Source organism: Arvicanthis niloticus, chromosome 12 (assembly GCF_011762505.2).
Source record: "Arvicanthis niloticus isolate mArvNil1 chromosome 12, mArvNil1.pat.X, whole genome shotgun sequence".
Classification (NCBI taxonomy): Eukaryota; Metazoa; Chordata; class Mammalia; order Rodentia; family Muridae; genus Arvicanthis; species Arvicanthis niloticus.
In genome coordinates, this window is record NC_047669.1 from 3,148,345 (window position 1) to 3,171,791 (window position 23,447).

General features: G+C 45.6%; 1 protein-coding gene across 1 annotated transcript in view; it reads left to right on the forward strand.

Annotated features, from left to right (window-relative positions):
* The window catches only part of Snap29 (synaptosome associated protein 29), a 33,906-nt gene extending 25,405 nt beyond the window's left edge, over positions 1-8,501 (forward strand). Inside the window, exons 4-5 of the mRNA XM_034515471.2 lie at positions 4,429-4,533; positions 5,749-8,501. Coding sequence (XP_034371362.1) covers positions 4,429-4,533; positions 5,749-5,906 — 263 coding nt within the window. The 3' untranslated portion in view covers positions 5,907-8,501. The remainder of the gene's footprint in view (positions 1-4,428; positions 4,534-5,748) is intronic.
* Positions 8,502-23,447: the final 14,946 nt, after the last annotated feature.

Sequence of the window (23,447 nt, forward strand, 5' to 3'; positions counted from 1 at the left end):
AGACTCTGCCTCAACAAACAAAACAAGAAGTCTTCCCCTCCCCCCACCCAAAAAAAAAAAAAACCAACTAGTAGGAACAGTGTTTGTTCTAAGTAAAATGGCTCTTAGAGGTGTTTACCCAGGGCTCATGAATATGTTAAAGGCAAAAGAATATGCTTGTGTACATAACTTATTGTGAGGTACCAGGTTGATTCCGTTTTCAATATGTGGGTCTTTCACAGTTGGAACATAAGCCAGGAATGGTACCACAGGCTCGCAGTCCCAGCACGTAGGAAGCTAAGGCAGGAAGAGTATGAGTGTGAGTTTGGGGTCACTCTAAATGTCATAACCAGACTCTTAGAAAACCAAACAGTTCCAGGGTTTTACTCAGAGTTCTCTAGAGGAAGTGCATCAGAATTTAATGGATCAGCATACAATAGTAACAGCTGCAGAATACCACCGAGAGCTGAGAGCCCTGTACTTACTCAGCACTTGAGGGCCTCAGCAGTGAGAGGAGTTTTACAACAGACACCTCTTCCCAAGAGTCAACCACCAGTGCTTACTGGGTCCATAGGCTGGACTTCAGTCATCCCAGTCTACTGACAGAAGCCTGGAGGTTCTGCAGAGCCTGCTCCCAAGTTGAAAATGAAAGCTTGAAAATACTGGTTCTCTTGTCAGTGAGGCAGCCTGGTAACAGGGCAGATCCATTTTATTTGGGATACCAGAAGATGCTGCATGGGGGAACTTCCCACATCAGTCAAGGCAATTTGGGTTCTTTGAGGACTCAAGTAGTTCTTGAGTAAATTTCTTTTTTTTGTGGTAAATTGTCATTAAAACCAGCCATAATACCAGGCATGTTGGTATATCTAAGCATAGAAGCAAGATAGCTAAAGGCTATCTTCCATTACCTAGAAAGTTCAGGGCCAACTTAAGATACAGGAGACTCCTGGGTGGTGGTAGCTCATGCCTTTAATCCCAGCACTTGAGAGGCATAGGCAGGTGGATCCCTGAGAGTTCAAAGCCAGCCTGGTCTGCAGAGCAAGTTCTAGGACAGCCAAGGCTATACAGAGAAACCCTGTCTCAAAAAGACAGACAGACAGACAGACGATGATAGATAGATAGATAGATAGATAGATAGATAGATAGATAGATAGATGAATAGATGAGATACACAAGAGATCTCAAAGGAGACAAAGATAAAATCCCCAGTTCTCATGTAAATGCCATTCTGTGTTCCTGTAATCCCAGAATTACAGGGCAGAGGCAGATGGATCCCAGCAGCTGGCTGGCTGGCTGGCTGGCTAGTGTAGCCAAAATAATGAGCTTCAGATTTTATAAGAGACTGTCTTAGAAAGTAAGGTAAACTTTTTTATCACTGTGGTAAAATACCAAGACCAAGGCAACTTTTAAAGAAAGTGTTTGATTGAGTTTATGGCTCCAGAGGGTTAGAGTTCATAATGGCAGCAGGATCAGTTAAGAGCTCACATTTTGAACACAAGCAGGGGACAGAGAGAACACTGGTGATGGTGGGAGGCTTTGGAAGCATCAGAGCCCATGCCACACAACACACCTCCAAAAGGCCACACCTCCTAATCCTTCTCAAACAGTTTCATCAACTGGGAACCAAACCTGAACCTATGGAGGCCATTTTCATTCCATCCACCACGATGGAGAACAATAGAGGAAGACTTTCAGTGTTCTCTGACTTCTGTGTGACTGGACATGATCACTTGCACACATAAGTGCATATACACCACACATGAACAAATAAAAGACAGACCCCATGGCTATGTATGGTGGACACACCTACAATCCCGGCCCTCAGGAGACAGAAGTAGGAGGATTGATGAAACTTTGAGTCTAACCTGGGCAGCACAGTGAGTCCCAAACTTAACTGGGAAAACATGGGGAGACTTTGCCTTGGAGACAGAGGCAGAGGCAGAGAGACCTGATGAAGGAAGAGTCAGAAATCAAGACAGACTGATGTAAACACAGCTTATTCTAGAAAAGCACAAACTGAGGGAGAAAGAGAAAACTGAAATGCACAAGGCCCAAGGAAAGCCATTCCACTGGTATACCCTGGAGAAGTACAAAAAGATCCTGCATCCAAAGACACAATTTGAGGGCATTAAAGGCAGCTCTCATTGTATGGTACACGCTAAAAGAGTAAAAGGAAATGGACATTTTGTAGACGTTGGCTTCAGTAGTTAGTGCTGGAGGAGGAAATGCAGTCAGACCCTCTGTATCACAAGTTCCATAGTTTTTAATTCAACAAACTGATGGTGTAAGATATTCAGAAAACAAACAAAAATTCATAGCCCAGCATGGTGGCACCTAAGCACTGTAGACAGGCAGGAGGGCAAACGCCACACTGAGCTGAACAGGATTCTGATTCTTCCCACTAGTTCCTAAGCAATAAAGCAGCCATTTACAAAGCACTTACTCTGCATTAAATATTGTGTGATATAGAAATGATTTCATATATGAGCGGTACATTGAGACAATTATTACACAAGGAATTTGGGCATCCCCACCTTTCAGTATCTCAGGAGGATCTTAGAACAAATCACACACAGGTAGTCAGGGACAACTGCATGCTAAACTTACAAAGGGACATTTCCCCCAAAGACTGGTGAGTGGGATGGTAGTTTACACTTAATCCTACCACTTGGGAGACTGAAGCAAGAGGATGGCCATGAGTTCAAGTCCAGACTGGAACACTGTGGGAAACTGTCAGAGAGAGAGAGAGAGAGAGAGAGAGAGAGAGAGAGAGAGAGAGAGAGAGAGAGAGAGAGAGAGAGAACAAGTGAGAGACAGAGAACAAGTGAGAGACAGAGAGAGAACAAGTAAGAGACAGAGACAGACAGACAGATACAGACAGACAGAGACAGAGAGAGAGTGAGACAGAGAGAATGAGAGAGAAAGAGACAGACAGAAAGGGGGAAAGGGAGGTGATAGAACACAACTTGGGAGATAGAGGCAGAAGGATCTGTAGTTCAAGGCTACTCTCAAGTACATACCAAGTTCAAGGCCAGCCTGAGCTACATATGACCCTGTCTCAAAAGAAGAGGGAGAGGGAGAATATTTCTGGATATGTTTAGAAATGAAATTTCAAGGAACATTTCTTAGGCAGAGATACATTGCCTAGCATTTCTTTTTTGCTTGTTTAAGTGAAATGACAACATAAAATAAATTTCCAGGGCTGGAGAGATGGCTCAGCGATTAATAGCACTGACTGCTCTTCCAGAGGTCCTGAGTTCAATTCCCAGCAACCACATGGTGGCTCACAACCATCTGTAATGGGATCTGATGTCCCCTTCTGGTGTGTCTGAAGACAGCTATAGTGTACTCATATACATAAAAATAAATAAGTAAATAATAAAATAATAAATAAATAAATAAATTTTAAAAATAATAAATTTACAACAGAACAAAAAAAAAATCCTCAATCTCAATTGTGTAAAGTAACTCCATTTCCTTTGGTTCCTTTGAGACAGTCTTACTATAGAACCCTGGCTGGCTTTGAATTCATGATCCTGCTGCCTGAGCCTTCCAAGTGCTGGGATTTCAGCTGCAAACTACCACACCAGACATCAATGTTGATCTTTGCTTTTTTGTGTGTTTTGTATGGTTTGATATGGTTTTCTTTTTGTTTGTTTTATTTTATTTTTTATCTTTTGAGATTGAGTCCTTTTGAGATTGAGTCTGGTCTCTTAATTCATCTTGCTCCATGTGCTAGGATTATAGGCATGCACCACCACACATGGTAATTTTTAAACCTGTCCCTGCCAGCTCTGCCAGGTGTAGTCCCTATAGTCCCAGCTATTTCAGAAATAGCTTGAGTACAGAGTTTGAGGTCAGCTTGTACAACATAACAAGGCCCTGTCTCTCACACACACACATGTACACACATACACACATGTGCACACACATACACACGTATACACACATACATACGCATGTAACACACACACACACACACACACACACACACACACAAGGTAAGAACAATTTGTGGGATACCTCGACAGAAGAATGCTTGCCCAACATGCACAAGGCCTGGTTCCAATCCTCAGGATCAAAAAAGGCCTATGAGCCTGCAGTTTTGCATTGATAGTTCCTCTGTTATATACATCTTTTTACATATCTAACCAAGTGACTTGGAAGTTGAGGGTCCTTGATCTGTTAATGTTGGGGATCAGCTGGAGCTCAGACCGGTCATCTCCAGCCTGTAAACCTGTCCCATTCCCACTGGTGTCCTCTGCAGGGCTGCAGAGTCTCTCACCACCTTCCTCCCACCCCATTAGTCCTTGCCTGGTGTTCCTGGGGACAGATCCCTAGGACAGATTCCTGGGGACAGATAGATCCTAGGACTTCCAAAAAGAAAGAATGGGCCAATTTCACGGAGCAGCAACAACTCAGTTAACTGTCTCTCTGGTGTTTTCTCAGAACTAGACTCAGTGCCTAAAGGACCTGCTTCTACTGTGAGTCCTGAGGTTTACCCAAAGAACTCGAGCCTTCGAGCTTATCACCAGAAGATCGACAACAACCTAGGTAAGTTTGGGAGCTGCAGCAGCCTCCAGCCAGTTTGTGCTGAGCACAGCAGGAGCACCCCGCACTGACCCTTTACTGCTTCCTTGATGCATCTTACACCCTACAGCCAACTCACTGCCTCACATCTCAGGAATCTGTCCACATCTCCATTCCCGAGTTCAGTCCAGCCAAGCCATCCGCACTGCTTATGTGAATCCATACCAGACTTCGGTGTCTCTAGGGCTTAAGTGCATCTAGGACACAGCCACACAGCTTTTGCATGGGTGCTAAGGGTCTGAACTCAGGTCCTCATGCTTGCTCAGCAAGTGCCCGTACCCACTGAGGCATGTCCCCAGAACCAACCATGTTGCTTTATCTCTGCCTTCTCTTCCTGTCCTTACTGTCCTCAAACCCAAGAAGTTTCATGAGGCATGGGTGGCTCCTTACTTTTACTTTCCAGGAAACACAAGGCCACAGGTTTCAAAGACCTCAAGAAACATAGTATGCCAGGCTTAGTCCCAGCTACCTGGTGACTAAGACAGGAGGATTGCAAGTTCAAGGCCAGCCTAGAAAATCTGTGAGCTCCAGTCTTGAAATGAAAACTCTAAGGACACTAGGGTTATGACTGGGTGTCATTGTGCTTCCCTAGCATATGCCAGGCTCTGTGCCTGATGCCCCAGCCCCCAGGTGAAAGATGCCCTGTGCACCAGTGACCCTGCAGACCCTGTACTTCTCAAGCAGACGAAGCAGGGAGGTCTCTGTGGCTTCAAGGCTTAGTGAATTATAGCCAGAGCTGTTTATCAAGACTATACTTAAAAAACAAACCCTGCCGGGCAGTGGTGATACACACCTATTAGTCCCAGCACTTGGGAGGCAGAGGCAGGTGGGTTTCTAAGTTCGAGGCCAGCCTGGTCTACAGAGTGAGTTCCAGGACAGCCAGGGCTACACAGGGAAACCCTGTCTGAAAAAAACAAAAAACAAAAAACAAAAAACAAAACAAAAAAAAAACCAACAAACCCTTAACAGTGGTATCTGGAAGGAGAATATACACAGTGGCCTCCACCTACATTATCCACATATTACTGTGTAGTAAATATAGTTCTTTTTACTTCTGTGTGTTATGAGAAACATATGCTACAAGCTGTGGCACACAGCCTCTTAGGCAGGACGCTGTAAGCCAGATGCCACTAACTGTCCAGAGAGGCACTGTGACTGCCTATCATTTTCTTCTCACAGATGAGCTGTCTATGGGATTGGGCCGCCTGAAGGATATAGCCTTGGGAATGCAGACGGAAATTGAGGAACAGGACGACATCCTTGACCGACTAACAACCAAAGTGGACAAGTTAGATGTCAATATAAAAAGCACAGAAAAAAAAGTCCGGCAACTCTAGAGACATGGAGAGGAATTCTGCTCCATCTTGATGAGAAGATTCAGAAGGCTCTCTTAAATTCTTATGGAATGTCACTTATTACATAGTATGTAATGTAACACGTTTCAAAATGTGGGTCTTTGAAATTTTAGTTTCAATGGGGAAAAATGTGTGTTCGACATCTGATAAGACCAACACCTCTAAAGTTCTGTGAGCTGTCTGCTGTGTTTTAGTCCAAGCAGAATAATTGTGAACACCTTGAGCTTTTGATTGCTATGCTAGAGGGAGAAAAAGTACTGCATTTCTGATTTCATGTGTGTCTGCAAAGCTGTGGGCAGATTGTCAGTAACGTCTGCCTTTCATTTACCCATTTGTTATGTTTCTCACTCCAAGGCCTTACTGTGAATTCAGATGTGAAGGGACCCTGGGTTTGTGGCAAAAGGAAGGGTCCTTCCACATCTTTATATGTCAAGTCTTGTGGGCATGCCTGCACACACACTGAGCACATGGTAGCTCTCTCCTCCTGAAAAGGATCCATGTTCTATACAGAACTGAAATGTGTTGCCTTCATTGTCCCTACCCCCATCTTCTGTTCTTGTCCTGCACTTTAGCAGAAGGACTCAGAGCAGACCTGTTAGATATGACACCTGGGAGGGTGTGGGAATGAACACACCCCTCTTCTCTCGTGTTCTCACCTCATTCTTTCCGTGTCTTCTGGGGACTTTTTCCACTGGCTCAAAGCCAACTGGTTGGTTGGTTTGTGTGCATGGAGTATTGCATAAAAACCTCACACTAAGCCTCTGGAAATAGAACCAAAGGCCATGTTTATTTGGTGCCTGGAGTCTTCTCATCCATCCCAGACTCCTACGCATTCTCTACTCTCTACAAAGTGCTCCACTTAGTGTTAGGACTTAGACTCCACAAATGATACTAACCTTCTGTCTGTCAAATGATTGGACCAAGAGGCCCGGAGACTACCTTAGCTAGCTAGTGTCCACTCCCTTCAGTTTCCAAAAGAAAATATTTAGAAGCATTAATTGAAATTGATTCCTGAAAGAAATTTTCCTTGTGTTGGTACTGCCAATAAAGTCACTGAAGCCACAGAATACCTGACTATCTTAAAATCAAACTCACGTATTTCGAAGAAGTTAAAAGAGACTTTTTTAACTAGTAAGAAATGTCAAAATCTAAAATGCCAGTGCCTTTTTGCCTTAAAACATGGCTTTTGTGCCATTTGGGGATCCTTCCTTTAGCATCTGGAATCTGAAGTATCTTAAAGCAGAGCAGCAGCAGGGCTGTGGGTACAGCTTGGTGGCCAGTTATCTACCCTTCTCTTTTGGAGCCTGGGGTTGATCTCCACCATTGGGGAGAGGATCAAAAAAATGGGGTAACAGGATTATTACTGTTCTTGTAGCATCATGTATGCACTCTTGTCACAAAATATCTAACCTTCCTGAAAATACAGCAGCCACAGGCAGAAAGGGCCCAAATCTGAAGCTCTGACTGAAGTGGACCTCTATGAGTTCCAGGCCAGCCAGGACGCTATACTAAGACCTGTCTCAAACAATATAGAGAGACTAATCTGTATGTATTTCCACTCCTAATTGCTTTTGTTTTTTTTTTTCTATAAAACCTTTTCACGTGTTATAATAACTGTTTCTCTTTATCACCATCAGGCATAGCCTTGTAAAAATTAATCAGTATACCTCAATCCCAAGAAATGTACACGTGAGAATGCCTTCCACGGGCATCCTAGTGTGAATCAGCTGACTCGAGGCACAGGGACATTCTGTGTACCTTTCTTTGTTTTGCTAAATTAATGAAGTCGATCACTCCTTTCCCAATCTTTTCTCACTCCATGAATGTGAAACCTGTCTTCCTGTAAACCAGTAGAGGTCCTCATCCATTTGTCCTGTTCCTCAGACTCTCTGGTTCGATGAAGTTGTCCCTTAGCCTGCTGGAGACTGGCTGGAGCAGGTGCTGCCTTACAAAGCATGGCACAGATAACAAAGGACTTAGGGAAGCTCCAGAGCTAGATCTGCTGGCTGACACCATCAGCACAGCACTTAGGCCAAGTCAGAAGGGTGGCCATGAGTCCAGGCTCAGGGTGAGATCTTGTCTCAAGAGAATCAGTGGCTGTGGGGGCAGGTGAGTGGGGTGGGGGTGGGAAGGAAGGGAGAAAAGACACACTCTCATACTCCAGCCAAGGAAGGGTTAGTGTTGGAGAGGTGGTGGGTGCAAGTGGAATGGACTTTATATATTACAGACCAGTGAACATATCCTTGCCATGTGAGGTCTGCAAGACAGACTGAAACACCCTGCCTTCAGAAAGGTGGCATTTGTAACCATAGGTTAGCTATATGCTATGTGTACTACCAAAACAAGTGCATTGTCCTCTGAAGAAGACTAACAGTTACTGATGTGTAACATAGCAGCACTAGAGTGACCTCTTCAATTGGTTTTCCTCATTCTGTAGGAGAGGCCTGAAGTTCATTAATGTAACAAGTAAACCAAGAGAGCAGAGCATCTTAATTTCCCTTTCTCTTCTTATAAATGTACAATTTTAAGTGTATAATTGTATCACTTTAGTAAAAACATTCTACTTTGCTTGAATAAGCCCTTTTCTTCAGAGGGGTGTGTGTGTGTGTTTGTGTTAGACAGAAGAGGGGATGGGAGGGAGGGAGGGAAGCCTCAGATGTTGTTCCTTAGGCCCTGCCTGTTGTTCCTAAGGAACCTTCTGTCACTCGCAGTGAAGACTCCCAAACTCGGGAGACCCTTACTCAAGTCTCAGGAAATCATGGCCACCCAAAAATCACAAGACACTGTACCTGGATACAATCAGCAGAGGTTTATTGGGGAGAGTTGGCTAGCCAACAGGTCAAACTGCTCGTCCATGCAGGAACAGAATTTGACCCCGGCCAGCAAGCTGAGGGGCTTTTTTATACCACAGGGTGGGGAAAGGGAGAAATTTTCACACGGTAATACACGATTTGGTTGCATTTTGGCGCAGTTACACATGATTGGTTGTTTTACAAACTTTGAACATCAGCAGGCTGTAACACTGGGAGGACCTGAGGGCGGGGGGGTGGGGTGGTGGGAGGTAACCAAGAACAGTGGAAAGTTAGCTAGTTCTTGGAACCACCCAGATGACTTGCATCTTTCTCTGTGGTCAGGAATGTGCCTTCCTGCTTTGGGCCTTCCCCACCCACAGGTGGGTTTTCTTCCCTGAGGCTTGAGAAATGTTGCTCTTCCCTGAATGTATCCCAGGGCAGTGAAGGCCTGAAATCTTACATTCAGTTCCGCTTTCTGGAACCTGCATTCTTTTTGCTCAGGTAAAGAAAAAGCCTGCATATATTTTATAAAATGGTCTTTATAATTTTTCCCTCTACAGCAGGAATTTACCAGCAAACCCCAAGCCCCCCTTTTCTCCCTCCCTTGTGCTGGTGTGAGAACAAAATTTTAAAACACACATATTGAAGTAATTTTAGAAATTCATGGTCAGAAAAGGACTACCTATGTTATGATAAAAATAGTTGAAATAATAACACTCAGGCCTGCCAGGAATAGGATGACAGAAAACAAAGGGACATGACCTAGACAAGTCTAAACATGTCCGAGTGAGTAATAGGCCATCTGGTGTTTTTCCTTTCCCACCCTTCTGGGAAAGTCCAAAACTTCACGGTCACAAGGACATGTCCGGACACGTACTGGCACGTAGTTAAAAATAACTAGACAGCTTGCCAACTCAACATCCTGCCTGTATGACTTAATTGCTAATGTTTGAAGTATCCAATCACATGTAACCACGCTGGAATTCCCCACCTTCCCCAATCCCTGCCCATAAATACCCCCTGCCTTCTGGGTCCTTCATCGAACTTGCTTTCTCCTGCATGAGATACAGTTCGATCCGAGGATCCTCGCTATTAAACCTCCTCTGCTTTTGCATCAAGAAGGTCTTCGTGTGTCATTGGGTGCACGCTTATCCGGACTTGAGTGGGGGTCCCCTTGAAGGGGTCTTTCATTTGGGGACTCGTCCGGGATCTGCGTGACCACCCAAGACCCTCGACGACCCCTTGGAGGTAGGTCTGTGTGAGTGGTGTGAGTCTGAGTGTGTCGCCGTTGTCTTTGTCTGTGTCTGTGTCTTGGTTTTGGTTTCGGAGCAGCTGTCACTACAGGCCGTAAGGACTTAGTGGCCAGCGGTTGAGGGATTCGACCATTGAGTTTCTGAATATAGGAGACGGAGTGCTCCTACTGGAGAAGAAGATATGGTGTGCTTCTCCGTCTGAGGTCGCGTTTGGCTGGTGTTATCAGACCAGACGTGGCCAGGTGTGTTTGTCTGAGTTTGTTTTGTGTGTCTGTGTTTTCATCGTTGGGTTGCTAGAATTTGAAATGGGGCAAACTATAACCACACCATTATCTCTGACTCTGGATCATTGGGGCAACGTTAGGGCTAGAGGACATGATTTGTCAGTGACTGTTAGAAAAGGACCCTGGCAGAGTTTTTGTACATCAGAGTGGCCCACCTTTGGTGTAGGATGGCCCCCAGAGGGGACATTTGATTTACTAACTATCAGAGCCGTTAAGGCCATTGTGTTTTAGGAAGGCCCAGGGTCCCATCCAGACCAGCAACCCTATATCCTTTTGTGGGAAGATTTGACCCGTTACCCGCCCCCCTGGGCAAAGCCCCGGATCACACGGCAACCACCCAATTCCAAGGTTTTGACAATTCGAGAAGCAGAGAAGAAGAATAAATCGAAACCATCAAAAGAAGAGGATAATACTCTGCCTAAACCTATACCCAAGATATATCCTGAAATTGAGGAACCCCCTGAGTGGCCCGCCCCTCCCACGGAGTGGCTTGCTCCTGCACCCGCTCCTGCTCCCCCTCCTTATCCTCCCCAACCCCAACCCGCTCCCCAACCCTCTGCACCTCCAGCCCCTGAAGCAATGGGTGGTGGCCCTTCTACGGGGACTAGGAGGAGGAGGGGGCCCGTTTCATCCTCAGATGGGCCAGACTCCACGGTGGCATTGCCTCTTAGGGCCATTGGGCCTGCCCCGGCGGACCCGACCCACTTACAGTTATTACAGTATTGGCCTTTCTCTTCCTCTGACCTTTTAAATTGGAAAACTCATCATCCTTCTTTCTCTGAGAACCCTGCAGGACTAACAAGCTTAATAGAATCATTGATGTATTCGCATTAGTCCACTTGGGATGATTGCCAACAACTCTTGCAGACTCTGTTCACCACAGAGGAGAGGGAGAGGATAATTTCAGAGGCCCGGAAATTTCCGGATGTCCGAAATGACGAAGGGCTCTTGGTTCAGGATGAAGCTACTATCACTGAGAAATTCCTGCAGACTCGGCCCCAGTGGGACTATCATACGGCTGAAGGTAGGGAACGACTGTCCATTTATCACCAGACTCTAGTGGCGGGTCTCAGAGGGGCTGCGAGAAAGCCTACCAATTTGGCTAAGGTAAGGGAAGTTATGCAAGGAGCCACTGAGCCCCCTTCAGTGTTCCTTGAAAGGCTTATGGAAGCCTATAGGAGATATACCCCTTTTGACCCTACGTCGGAAGGACAACGAGCATCTATGATTATGGCTTTCATTGGACAGTCTGCCCCTGATATTAGAAAGAAGCTTCAGCATATTGAAGGACTGCAGGATTACACTATTAGAGATGTGGTAAAGGAGGCAGAAAAAGTGTATCATAAGAGGGAGACTGAGGAGGAGAAACAAAGAGAAAAGAAGGAAAGGAAAGAGGATGAGGAGAAGAGAGATAGGAAGAAGGAACAGAACTTAACACAAATACTGGCTGCAGTGATAGGCGGGGAAAGAGGAAATAGGGTCAGGCAGTTAGGGGATCTGGGTGGCGGATGGCAGGGGCCAAGGAGACCCAGGAAGATGGGATTAGCCACACTTGACAGAAACCAATGTGCATATTGTAAAGAAAGAGGTCATTGGGCTCATGCATGCCCTAAGAAGAAGGCAAAGGCTCTAACACTGGGAGACAGTAATGAAGATTAGGGGGGATGGGGCTCGGCCCCCCTCCCTGAGCCCAGGGTAACCCTAAGAGTGGAGGGGACCCCTATGAATTTTCTGATAGACACAGGAGCTGAATACTCAGTATTGCAACAACCTTTGGGAAAAATAAAAGAAAAAAAGACATTGGTTATCGGAGCCACGGGGCAAAAACAATACCCATGGACCATCTCCCTCACTGTAAATCTGGGAAAGAAGCAACTAACCCACTCTTTTCTAGTAATACCAGAGTGCCCCACACCTCTGTTAGGGAGAGATTTGTTGACCAAACTCAAGGCTCAGATTACCTTTGCCCCCGATGGACCACAATTGTCATGGGGAGCTGGAACTCATTCAACTCTAGTGCTGTCCCTACAGATGGGAGAAGAATATAGATTGTACCAGAACCAACAGGAACTATCTGTAGACATTCAAAAATGGCTAGATCGGTTTCCTCAAGCCTGGGCAGAAACTGGTGGAATGGGAATGGCAAAGCAAGTGGCCCCTGTGGTAATTGAGCTCAAGTCTGGTGCCACACCTATAGGGATACGACAATACCCTATGAGTAAGGAAGCGAGAGAGGGTATACGTCCCCACATAAACAGACTGATACAGCAGGGAATCTTGATTCCTTGTAAGTCCCCCTGGAACACTCCCCTACTCCCAGTGAAGAAACCAGGAACTAATGATTATCGCCTAGTGCAAGATTTGAGAGAAGTGAACAAAAGAGTACAAGACATTCATCCTACTGTGCCTAATCCATATAATCTGCTAAGTACATTACCACCTGAGCGAACATGGTATACAGTCCTGGACTTGAAAGATGCTTTCTTTTGTCTAAGATCACACCCCAGTAGCCAGCTCCTGTTTGCATTTGAATGGCGGGACCCTGAGGATGGAAAAACTGGACAACTTACATGGATGAGACTACCACAAGGATTTAAGAACTCTCCTACACTCTTTGATTAGGCCCTACACCGTGATCTCGCCTCATTTCAAGCCAAAAACCCCCAGATAACTCTCTTGCAATATGTTGACGACATCCTAGTAGTGGCAGAAACCCGCGGAGAATGTGAAGAGGGGACTCAGAAGCTTTTGGCTGAGTTAGGTGAGTTGGGGTACCGGGCTTCTGCTAGGAAGGCACAGCTATGCCAGACAGAGGTGACCTATCTAGGGTACACTCTGAGAGAAGGACAGAGATGGCTTACTGAAGCAAGGAAGCAAACGGTGTTGCAGATCCCGATCCCAACCACCTCCCGGCAGGTGAGAGAGTTCCTGGGGACTGTGGGGTTTTGCAGACTTTGGATCCCAGGGTTCACTACCTTAGCAGCCCCGCTTTATCCGTTGACCAGAGGAAAGGGAGAGTTTGTCTGGACAGAGGAACACCAGTCAGCCTTTGAAACCTTAAAGAAAGCGCTTTTACAGGCTCCGGCCTTGGCATTGCCAGACTTAAGAAAACCCTTTATCCTATATGTTGATGAAAGAAAAGGAATTGCCAGAGGGATCCTCACTCAGACATTAGGACCCTGGAAACGACCAATAGCTTATCTATCAAAGAAACTGGACCCTGTGGCGAGTGGATGGCCCTCTTGTCTGCGAGCAATAGCAGCAACAGCCGTGCTTGTGAAAGACGCTGATAAATTGACTATGGGCCAAAATGTGAGTGTGATAGCCCCTCATGCATTAGAAAGTATTATTAGACAACCACCAGACCGATGGATGTCCAACGCCCGAATGACTCATTACCAAAGTCTGTTGTTGACTGAACGAGTGACTTTTGCCCCGCCTACTATCCTCAATCTGGCCACCCTGCTGCCGGAGACTGGTGAAACCCCAGTGCATCAGTGTGAAGAAATATTAGCTGAAGAGACCGGCAGTAGGACAGATTTAACAGATCAACCGTGGCCTGGGGTAAGAGCCTGGTATACAGATGGAAGCAGTTTTGTGGTAGAGGGTAAGCGAAAAGCGGGAGCAGCGGTGGTGGATGGGGAATCCATCCTATGGGCTAGTAGCCTACCAGAGGGGACATCAGTCCAAAAGGCTGAGCTTATAGCTCTAATTCAAGCTCTGAAATTGGCAGAAAGAAAGACTATTAATATATATACAGATAGCCGATATGCTTTTGCAACGGCTCATGTTCATGGAGCCATTTACAAACAACGGGGACTACTAACATCTGCCGGTAAAGAAGTTAAAAACAAGGAAGAAATTCTCAGCTTATTGGAAGCTATCCATTTGCCACGCAAGGTGGCGATTATACATTGTCCAGGACATCAAAAAGGAGATGGGCCAGTAGAGAGAGGGAACCGAATGGCTGACCAAGCCGCTAAGGCATCGGCGCAAGGACCTATGATTTTAACCATGATGGCTCCGGATGCAGGAGAACTTTCATGGGGAAAACAGAAAAGGGCTCCCCTGGATGAGGAGGAGGAGGGGTATGCCTACCTGACAAATATACATGCCCTTACTCACCTGGGGCCTAAAAAGATGGCTGAATTAGCAACTAAGTCCCCATATTACTTTATCCCAGGATCAAGACAAATAGCAGAAAGAATAGTGAAGAATTGTAAAGCATGTGCCCTAACCAGTGCAGGGTCAAGTAAGATCCAATCGGGAAAGCGTCTCCGTGGTGACAGACCTGGAACTTTCTGGGAAGCGGATTTCACTGAAATAAAGCCTACTCGCTATGGAAATAAATATCTTTTAGTTTTTATAGACACTTTTTCAGGCTGGGTAGAAGCCTTTGCTACCAAGAAACAGACAGCTAATGTGGTGGCTAAGAAGATCATTGAGGAAATTTTCCCTCGATTTGGAATTCTTCGGGTAATTGGGTCAGACAATGGGCCAGCCTTCGTCGCCCAGGTAAGCCAGGGATTGGCCAGACAACTGGGGATAAATTGGAAATTTCATTGTGCCTATAGACCCCAGAGCTCAGGTCAGGTAGAAAGAATGAACAGAACATTAAAAGAGACCTTGACTAAATTAGCTTTAGAGTCCGGCATAGGAGATTGGACAGTCCTTCTCCCTCTGGCCTTATTTAGGGTGCGTAATGCTCCAGGAGAATTTGGCCTTACTCCCTTTGAGTTGATGTTTGGGGCGCCCACACCTCTCTTTGAGACTTTACAAAATAATGCACGTCATGATGATTCTTTTATTCCCCCTTCTCGTCTTTTAGCCCAACTAACTGCCCTTGAAATTGTTAGAAAAGAAGCCTGGGAGCAGCTTAAGAACTCTTACTCTGCTGGTGACCTCCAAGTACCGCATCAGTTCAAGATCGGAGACACGGTCCTGGTGAGGAGACACCGAGCAGGAAACCTTGAGCCACGGTGGAAAGGCCCATACTTAGTCCTGCTAACAATCCCTATGGCCGTGAAAGTAGATGGTATTGCTGCCTGGGTCCACGCCTCCCATGTAAAAAGAGCACCTCCTGATTCTCAACAAGATGGATGGACTTTGGAAAGGACTGATAACCCTCTTAAGCTGTGCCTATGTCGTAGGCACCCCTCCGGTGATGAAGGGAAATCCCCATGCCCCGGTGAGACAAATTTGGGAAGTGCTTAATTCAGAGGAGAACACTGTTTGGTCAATTGCCGCCGTGTGCCCTCTTTGGACATGGTGGCCAGATTTGTTTCCTGACCTATGTCAGATAATAATTGGGGCTCCCGGATGGGATGCACAGATGCAAGAAATTAGAGATATGAATCCTGACTGTACAGGCCAGACTGGGGGATATCATGGGTGTTGTAGCCACTTCAGCAGGTCCCAGACATGTTATCAGTCTTTTTATGTATGCCCAGGTCCACACAGGCCTAAAAAACAGGGATACTGAGGAGGGAAGGAACATTTTTACTGTAAATCTTGGGGGTGTGAGACTAGTGGAACCGTGAGTTGGAAGCCTTCCTCCACTACTGATTGGATCACACTTACTAGACATTATAGTTTAAAAGGAGGAACTATTGATTATGCAGGCCATTTTAGTAACCCCTCGTGTAGAGATACCTGTTGTATGCCTTTAAGAATTCAATTCACTGAGGTAGGGAGACAACAGACCACCAAATGGATGAGAGGAGCCCAATGGGGCCTCCGGTTCTATAGACAGGGAGAAGACCCAGGACTTATTTTTGCTATAAAGCTCAGAATAAAAAATCCTTCAACAGTATCTATAGGGCCCAACAGGGTCCTTGCGGGACAAGGCCCCCCTGTTGAACCCCCAGCTCTAACTCCAGCCCCAACAACACTGGTAGCGCGCTGTTGCTACCTATCAAAGTTTTAGACCTACATGGGATCTTAAAACATCTGTCATTCCCCCTGAGTTATCTACAGGACAGCAGTTAATCAATCTAGTAGTTGGGGCTTTCCAGGCCCTGAATGTAACAAGGCCAGAATCCACAAGAGCATGTTGGCTTTGTCTAACTACGGCACCCCCCTATTATGAGGGAGTCGCCGTAAATGGAGTTTTTAACAATGTCACTTCTCATCATTCTTGTACCTGGGGGACAGACCAGAAGATTACCTTACCCGAGGTGATAGGGAGAAGGACAGGTCTTTGTCTAGGCAACCCACCTGCTTCTCATAAACATTTATGTAATCAGACTAAGTCTTCTTTCAAAACATTAACCACCTTTTATCTGGTGCCTGGACCAAATAGGTGGTGGGCCTGCAATACAGGGATCACCCCTTGCATATCCACCAGTGTGTTCAATTCAACCAGAGACTTTTGCGTTTTGGTACAATTGATTCCCAGAATCTACTATTACACTGCAGAGAATTTTGAGAAACATTTTGAGAACAGGCTTCAGAGATATAAAAAAGAGCCAATATCTATTACTCTGGCTATCTTATTAGGTGCTGGTATTGCAGCTGGGATAGGGACAGGTGCTGCTGCTTTAGTTACTAGGCAGCGGAGCCTTAATGCCCTCTCTACAGCCATTGATGAAGATTTAAAGATGCTAGAACAGTCTATCTCTAATTTGGAAAAATCACTGACATCATTATCAGAAGTAGTCTTACAGAATAGGAGAGGGTTAGATCTGTTATTCTTAAGAGATGGGGGATTATGTGCAGCTTTGAAAGAAGACTGTTGTTTCTATGCTGATCACACTGGAGTGGTCCGGGATTCCATGCAGAGACTCCGAGAAAGACTAGATAAGAGACAGAAAGAAAGGGAAGCCCAACAAGGGTGGTTTGAGTCTTGGTTTGCTCATTTCCCTTGGCTAACTACATTACTCTCTGCAGCAGCTAGTCCTGTTATAGTCATTTTTCTGTTACTGGTTTTTGGACCCTGAATAATACATAGGATGTTAACTTTTGTCAAGACTAGGTTAGAAGCCGTTCACTTGATGGTGTTGAGACATGAATATAAAATTATAGGAGATGATAGGGAAGATATGAACTCTTAATTCTAAGATTAGAATTACTTAAAACAAAAGGAGTAGGAAATGTGAGAACAAAATTTTAAAACACCCATACTGAAGTAATTTTAGAAATTCATGGTCAGAAAAGGACCACCTATGTTATGATAAAAATAGTTGAAATAATAACACTCAGGCCTGCCAGGAACAGGATGACAGAAAACAAAGGGACATGCCCTAGACAAGTCTAAACATTTCCGAGTGAGTAATGGGCCATCTGGTGTTTTTCCTTTCCCACCCTTCTGGGAAAGTCCAAAACTTCACGGTCACAAGGACATGTCCGGACACGTACTGGCACATAGTTAAAAATAACTAGACAGCTTGCCAACTCAACATCCTGCCTGTATGACTTAATTGCTAATGTTTGAAGTATCCAATCACATGTAACCACACTGGAATTCCCCACCTTCCCCAATCCCTGCCCATAAATATCCCCTGCCTTCTGGGTCCTTCATCGAACTTGCTTTCTCCTGCATGAGATACAGTTCGATCCGAGGGCCCTCGCTATTAAACCTCCTCTGCTTTTGCATCAAGAAGGTCTTCGTGTGTCATTGGGTGCGTGCTTATCCGGACTTGAGTGGGGGTCCCCTTGCGGGGGTCTTTCACTGGGATTTCTAGCACACATTGAAGATGTGTGTGCTTGTGATCAATAAGCTTTCTTACATGGGTCTTAAGATATGTGGGCTGAGCGCAGGTCCCATGCTTGTCACTTGGCAAGTCAAATGAGCTGTCTAGCCTTTCCAGCCCTATCTAGGACATTTTTTAAGAGTTTTATTTTGTTTCTTTTTCTTATATTTATTTATATGAGCTCCAGGGAACATGGAATCGAGGACAGCTCTTAGGAGTTGGTTCTCTCTTCCACCCTAGGGTCATCAGGCTTAGAGGCAAAGGCTTTTACATGCTGGGCCTTTTTGCTGGCCATTCTGTAGGAGTTTTGAAGTTTACTGATGTTAAGCATCTTCAAGTCCAGTGAATGGATATGTTATATGCAAAGTGGTAAACTACCAGTGAGCATGATGGCGCATTCCTGAAATTGGATCACATGGGGAGTGGAGGCAGGAAGATGAAGAGTTCAAGGTCACCTTCAGCTACCAGCAAATGGCAAAAAAAAAAAAAAAAGGCAGAAAAATAAAGCCATCATTAAAGGCACTCATTTGGCAGGAGGTGAACAGGGTCTTTGTCCTATCTGCTTGACTTCCACCCCCCACCCTTCAGCTCAGAAGATGAGCGTAACCCATAGGACAGGAGGTTGGTTTTTAATCAGAACCTATCTACATGTCACTAGCAAGTCATGGGTGGAGGGAACTCTCCTTAGTTAATGTCTTTGTTCCTTGAGGCCACATATAGGAGCCCTCTAAGTTGAGGATAGCAGGTGGTAAGGCATGGTTTTGGCACATAAAGGACCATGGATTCAGTCACCACCACCACTACTACGAAAAAGATAAAAGTGAGTCAGAAACTGAATGTCATCAGAAAACCCGTGTCAGCCTGTCAGCCATTGTCCCACCCTCTGCAGTTTTCTGCTTTGCTCAGATAAGCCTTTTTCTTCAGAGTGTGTGTGTGTTTCTGAATTTGGAGATTGGAGTGACAGTATAGTCATTAAGAGAACTGGCTGCTCTTCCAGGGAACCCAGGTTCAGTTCCCAGCACCCATGTGGCAGTTTACAACCAGCTATCGTTCCAGTCTGAAGAGATCTGGCACTCTTCCTGCTTCCATAGGCACATCCAGACAAAGGGTACACAGACAGACATCCAGGCAAAACATACACATAGGTTTTTTTTCTTTTAAACCTGAATTTGTTTTTTATTTCCTAGCTATCTATCTCAGTAAATGCTACCACCTCTCCTCTAGTGCAAGTGGTTCAAGATGAAATGCCTAGCATTACCAGTTTCCCTACACTAAACACGGAGAGGAGGTGACATGGAGCTTGTGGCTCACAGCTCTCGAGGTTGGAGTCTAAGTCTAAAAGGGCCACACCATCAGGGCCTCTTTTTAAAAGTTTTGTGTGTGTGTGTGTTGTTGTTGTTGTTGTGGTGGTGGTGGTGGTGGTGCCCCAGCATAATACATGTGGAGGTGTCAGGACTATGTTCAGGAGTTGGTTTCTCCATCATTTGAGTCCCATGTTGGACTCCAATATCCAAACCAGGGGACACGTACGCTCCCACAGAAACACTCACGGACAGCGGATTCAATGCAATAACAAGAGGTATATTGATTGATAACCAGTGCACTGGGGTTGCCTCGCATGCAGGCAAGAGGAATCCTGAGCTAAAGCTAAGAGCAGTTTTTATACAGTTTAAGAGGTGGACTAGAGAAACAATGACTAAACACAATATGATTGGTGGAACAGTGTGACTTTTAAACTGATTGGTCTTTGGGGAATGGGGTGGCAAAGACCTCCCTTGTCTGCAAGTGGTCCTGTGGAATGCTATGTGCTCTGGGCCTTCCCCACCAGAAGGTGAGTTCCTTTCCCTGTGGTCTGAGGAATGTTAATCAGCCTCTCCCTTCTTGCTGAATGTTAATCCAGCAGGTGCTGGATGTGTGCTGGGGCAGTTAATTTTTAAGTTTAAATGAAACCTGAGATTCTTAAGTTTAAACTGGGGCTGGAGAGATGGCTCAGTAGTTAAGGGCACGGACTGCTCTGCCAGAGGTCCTGAGTTCAATTCCCAGCAACCACATGGTGGCTCATAACCATCTAATGGGATCGGATGCCCTCTTCTGGTGTGTCTGAAGACAGCTACGGTGTATTCATACAAATAAATTAAATAAGTCTTTAAGAAAAATGTTAAAAAAAAAAAAAGTTTAAACTGAGACCTGAAATTCCTACACCAGAGATCAGACTCAGGTGGTCAGGTCACACTCAAGGCTTGGAGGCAGGTGCCTTTACACAGTGAGCCCTCTCACCAGCCTGAGCCTTCTGACTTTGGGGTAGAAAATTTTTTGAAATGACAAAAGATTCAAAAGTGTTCCAAGCTGGGCTGGAGAGATGACTCAGCAGTTAAGATCGGCTGGCTGCTCTTCCAGAGATCTTGAGTTCAATTCCCAACAATCACATCGTGGCTTGAGATTTGGTGCCCTCTTCTGGTGTGCAGGCAAATATGTAGGCAAAATACTGTATACATAATAAATAAATCTTAAAAAAAAAAAAAGTATGCCACTCCCATAAGCTAAATGGTCTCTATAGCACTGTCAGTCTCTCATAGTAGCACAAAACAGCCCCAATACACAACTGAGAGTGCCTATGTCCCAGTCAGACAGAATTTATAAGCATGAAAATTGAATTTTATTTTACAAACTATTATTTGTTTTCCATCCACTTAAAAATATCAGAATCTTTCATTTCATGGGAGATAGAAAATTATGCCAGTGAGTCACAGTTTGTTGCCTCCTGTTTGGACTTAAGAGGTAGGCCTGTGGGAGAGGGAAAGTCCAGTGTGGTCTGCAGGTCCCCTTTGGGGCTAGTGCCAAGGAAGAGAGTGGGACAGGCATCACTTCCACTGTTCTGTCTCTATCTTTGCTTGATTGGTCTAGGAATTACCTAGGGACCGAAAAACACCTCCAGGATAGGCCAGGATATCTCTGTTTGTCAGAGGACTAGCTTGTCCATATTTCTGAGACGAACTGCTCTTGCTGGGCCAGTCTGGGCCATCTGAGACTTTGTCTGAAGTAAACCAGGCTTTAAGAGCCATAGTGAGGAGTTGCAACACTGACCTTCTAAGGCAATGGCATGTTGATGGAGTCTAAGTAAGCAAATGACATCATTATATTTGGATTTTGAAGGGACCATAAAGACAGATCACAATATAAGAACAAATACAAAGTGAGTTCAAGAGCTACATAGTGAGACCCTGCCTCAAAAAAATAAAATAAAAACAAGTTACAACAAGTAAAAGGCTGTCAACCAACCTTGATATGAGGGTCTGTGTCTAGTCTTATTGCATCTTTTGATGCCATGTTCATTTTTATGCCACACAATTAAGTTCAGTGGGAGGCCTGTTCTTTGCTGAAGGGAAATGGAGGAGCAGTGGATCTAGGGGAGAGTTAGAAGGACAGGAGATGTGGAGAGAGGGAAGGCTGCAGTCAAGATACGGTCTATGAGGAAAGAATAAATCAAAGAAAATAAGCTTCTTTTTAAAATAGGCTAAAGAGAAGATTTTGGAAATGTTCCAGGTAAGAACTAAAAAGGAACTGCTTGGTACTAAGTCACCTAAGTCACGCTTGATGGTGCACACATGTAACCCCCGCAGTTAGGCAGAGGCAAGCGGATCTTTGAGTTTCAGGCCAGCCTGGTCTACAGAGTGAGTTCCAAGACAGAGAAACCCTGTCTCTTCAGGAGGGGAGGGAGGAAAAAGGAAAAAAGAGAAAAAGAAAGAAAGAAAAACAAAGAGCAAGAGAAAGAAGAAATGTGAAAATCTGTCCAATACCATGCATTCCTCTCTGGTCTCTGCTTTGGTTCCTGACTCCAGGTTCCTGCCTTGGCTTCTCTCAGTGATGGCCTGTGACATGGAAATGTCAGCCAAATACATTCTTTGATTCCCTAAATTGGCTTTGTTCAGTGTTTTATTACAGCAATGGACACCAAACTAGGACACTTGCTTTTGCTCCAGTACACAGTACACATGCTCCCATCCATGCTCATGCAAACAACCCTAGTGAAAGTCAATGGTCGCACACACGAAAAAGACAGGAAGAGAAGGCTTTGGGGGAGGAAAGGACTTAAAGGATTGGGGGGGTAGTGGGAAGGGGAAGGAGAAGTAGTAATGGCAAAAAATACCAAAACTTATTGTACATCTACGAAACTGTCAAATGAGTGAAAAGTAATAAAAGCAAAAAACTGAAGGGGATCCCCAAACTAGAGTGGTAAAGGAACAAAGAGACCTCCCTATACTGGACCATGTGCCATTGTTAGTGATTGGCCTGCCTGCCATTTATGGCTGACAGAGAGGCAAGGACTGAAGATGTTTTGGATTTCTGGACAAAAAAAAAAGAAATAGTAGTGAGTACGCTGCTTCATGAAAGGCTATAAAAGCACGATCCATCTTGGGGCTGGAGACAGAAAGAAATGAACTAGATACTGAAGTGTTGAGTTTGAAGTTTTGGCCCATTCAGATGGACTGCTAATTGTTAAGCAATGCTGTGCACAAAGCAGACCCCATCCATGCCTTCAGCACACCTAGAGAAAAGGCAACCAAGGGAGAAAACTAGGAAGTTAACTAACCATTTAAGTGTGAGAGAGAAATGTGGGAGAACTCGGGTTGTCAGAATCTGACCCTGTAGATACTAGGTGATGAGAGATGTAGGTGAAAAGTCAGGCATGGTAGCTCACATCTAGAAACCCAGCACTTGGGTGGTGAAGCAGAAGGATTGCCAAAAGGTGGAGACCAGCTTGAATTACAAAGTGAATTCTAGGCTATACTGAGCTAAAGACAAGAGAAACCTTGTTTTTCACTCACTGATTAATTAAAAACTCATAGCCTGGAACAGGTCGAAGCAAGCCTGGTCTACAAAGTAAGTTCCAGGATACCCATGGGCACACAGAAACCCTGTGTCTTCTTTAGGGCTTTTATTGCTGAAACACCATGACCAAAAAGCAAGTCGGGGAGAAAAGGATTTATTTGGCTTACGCCATGTTGCTGTTCATTATTGAAGTAAGTCAGGACAAGAACTCAAACAGGGCAGGATCTTAAGGCAGGAGCCATGCAGAGGCCATGCAGGGGCCATGCAGGGGCCATGCAGAGGCCACACAGGGGCCATGCAGGGGCCATGCAGAGGCCATGCAGGGGCCATGCAGGGGCCATGCAGAGGCCATGCAGGGGCCATGCAGGGGCCATGCAGAGGCCATGCAGGGGCCATGCAGGGGCCATGCAGGGGCCATGCAGAGGCCATGCAGAGGCCATGCAGGGGCCATGCAGGGGCCATGCAGAGGCCATGCAGGGGCCATGCAGGGGCCATGCAGGGGCCATGCAGAGAGGCCATGCAGGGGCCATGCAGAGGCCATGCAGGGGCCATGCAGGGGCCATGCAGGGGCCATGCAGGGGCCATGAAGAGGCCATGCAGGGGCCATGCAGGGGCCATGCAGAGAGGCCATGCAGAGGCCATGCAGGGGCCATGCAGGGGCCATGCAGGGGCC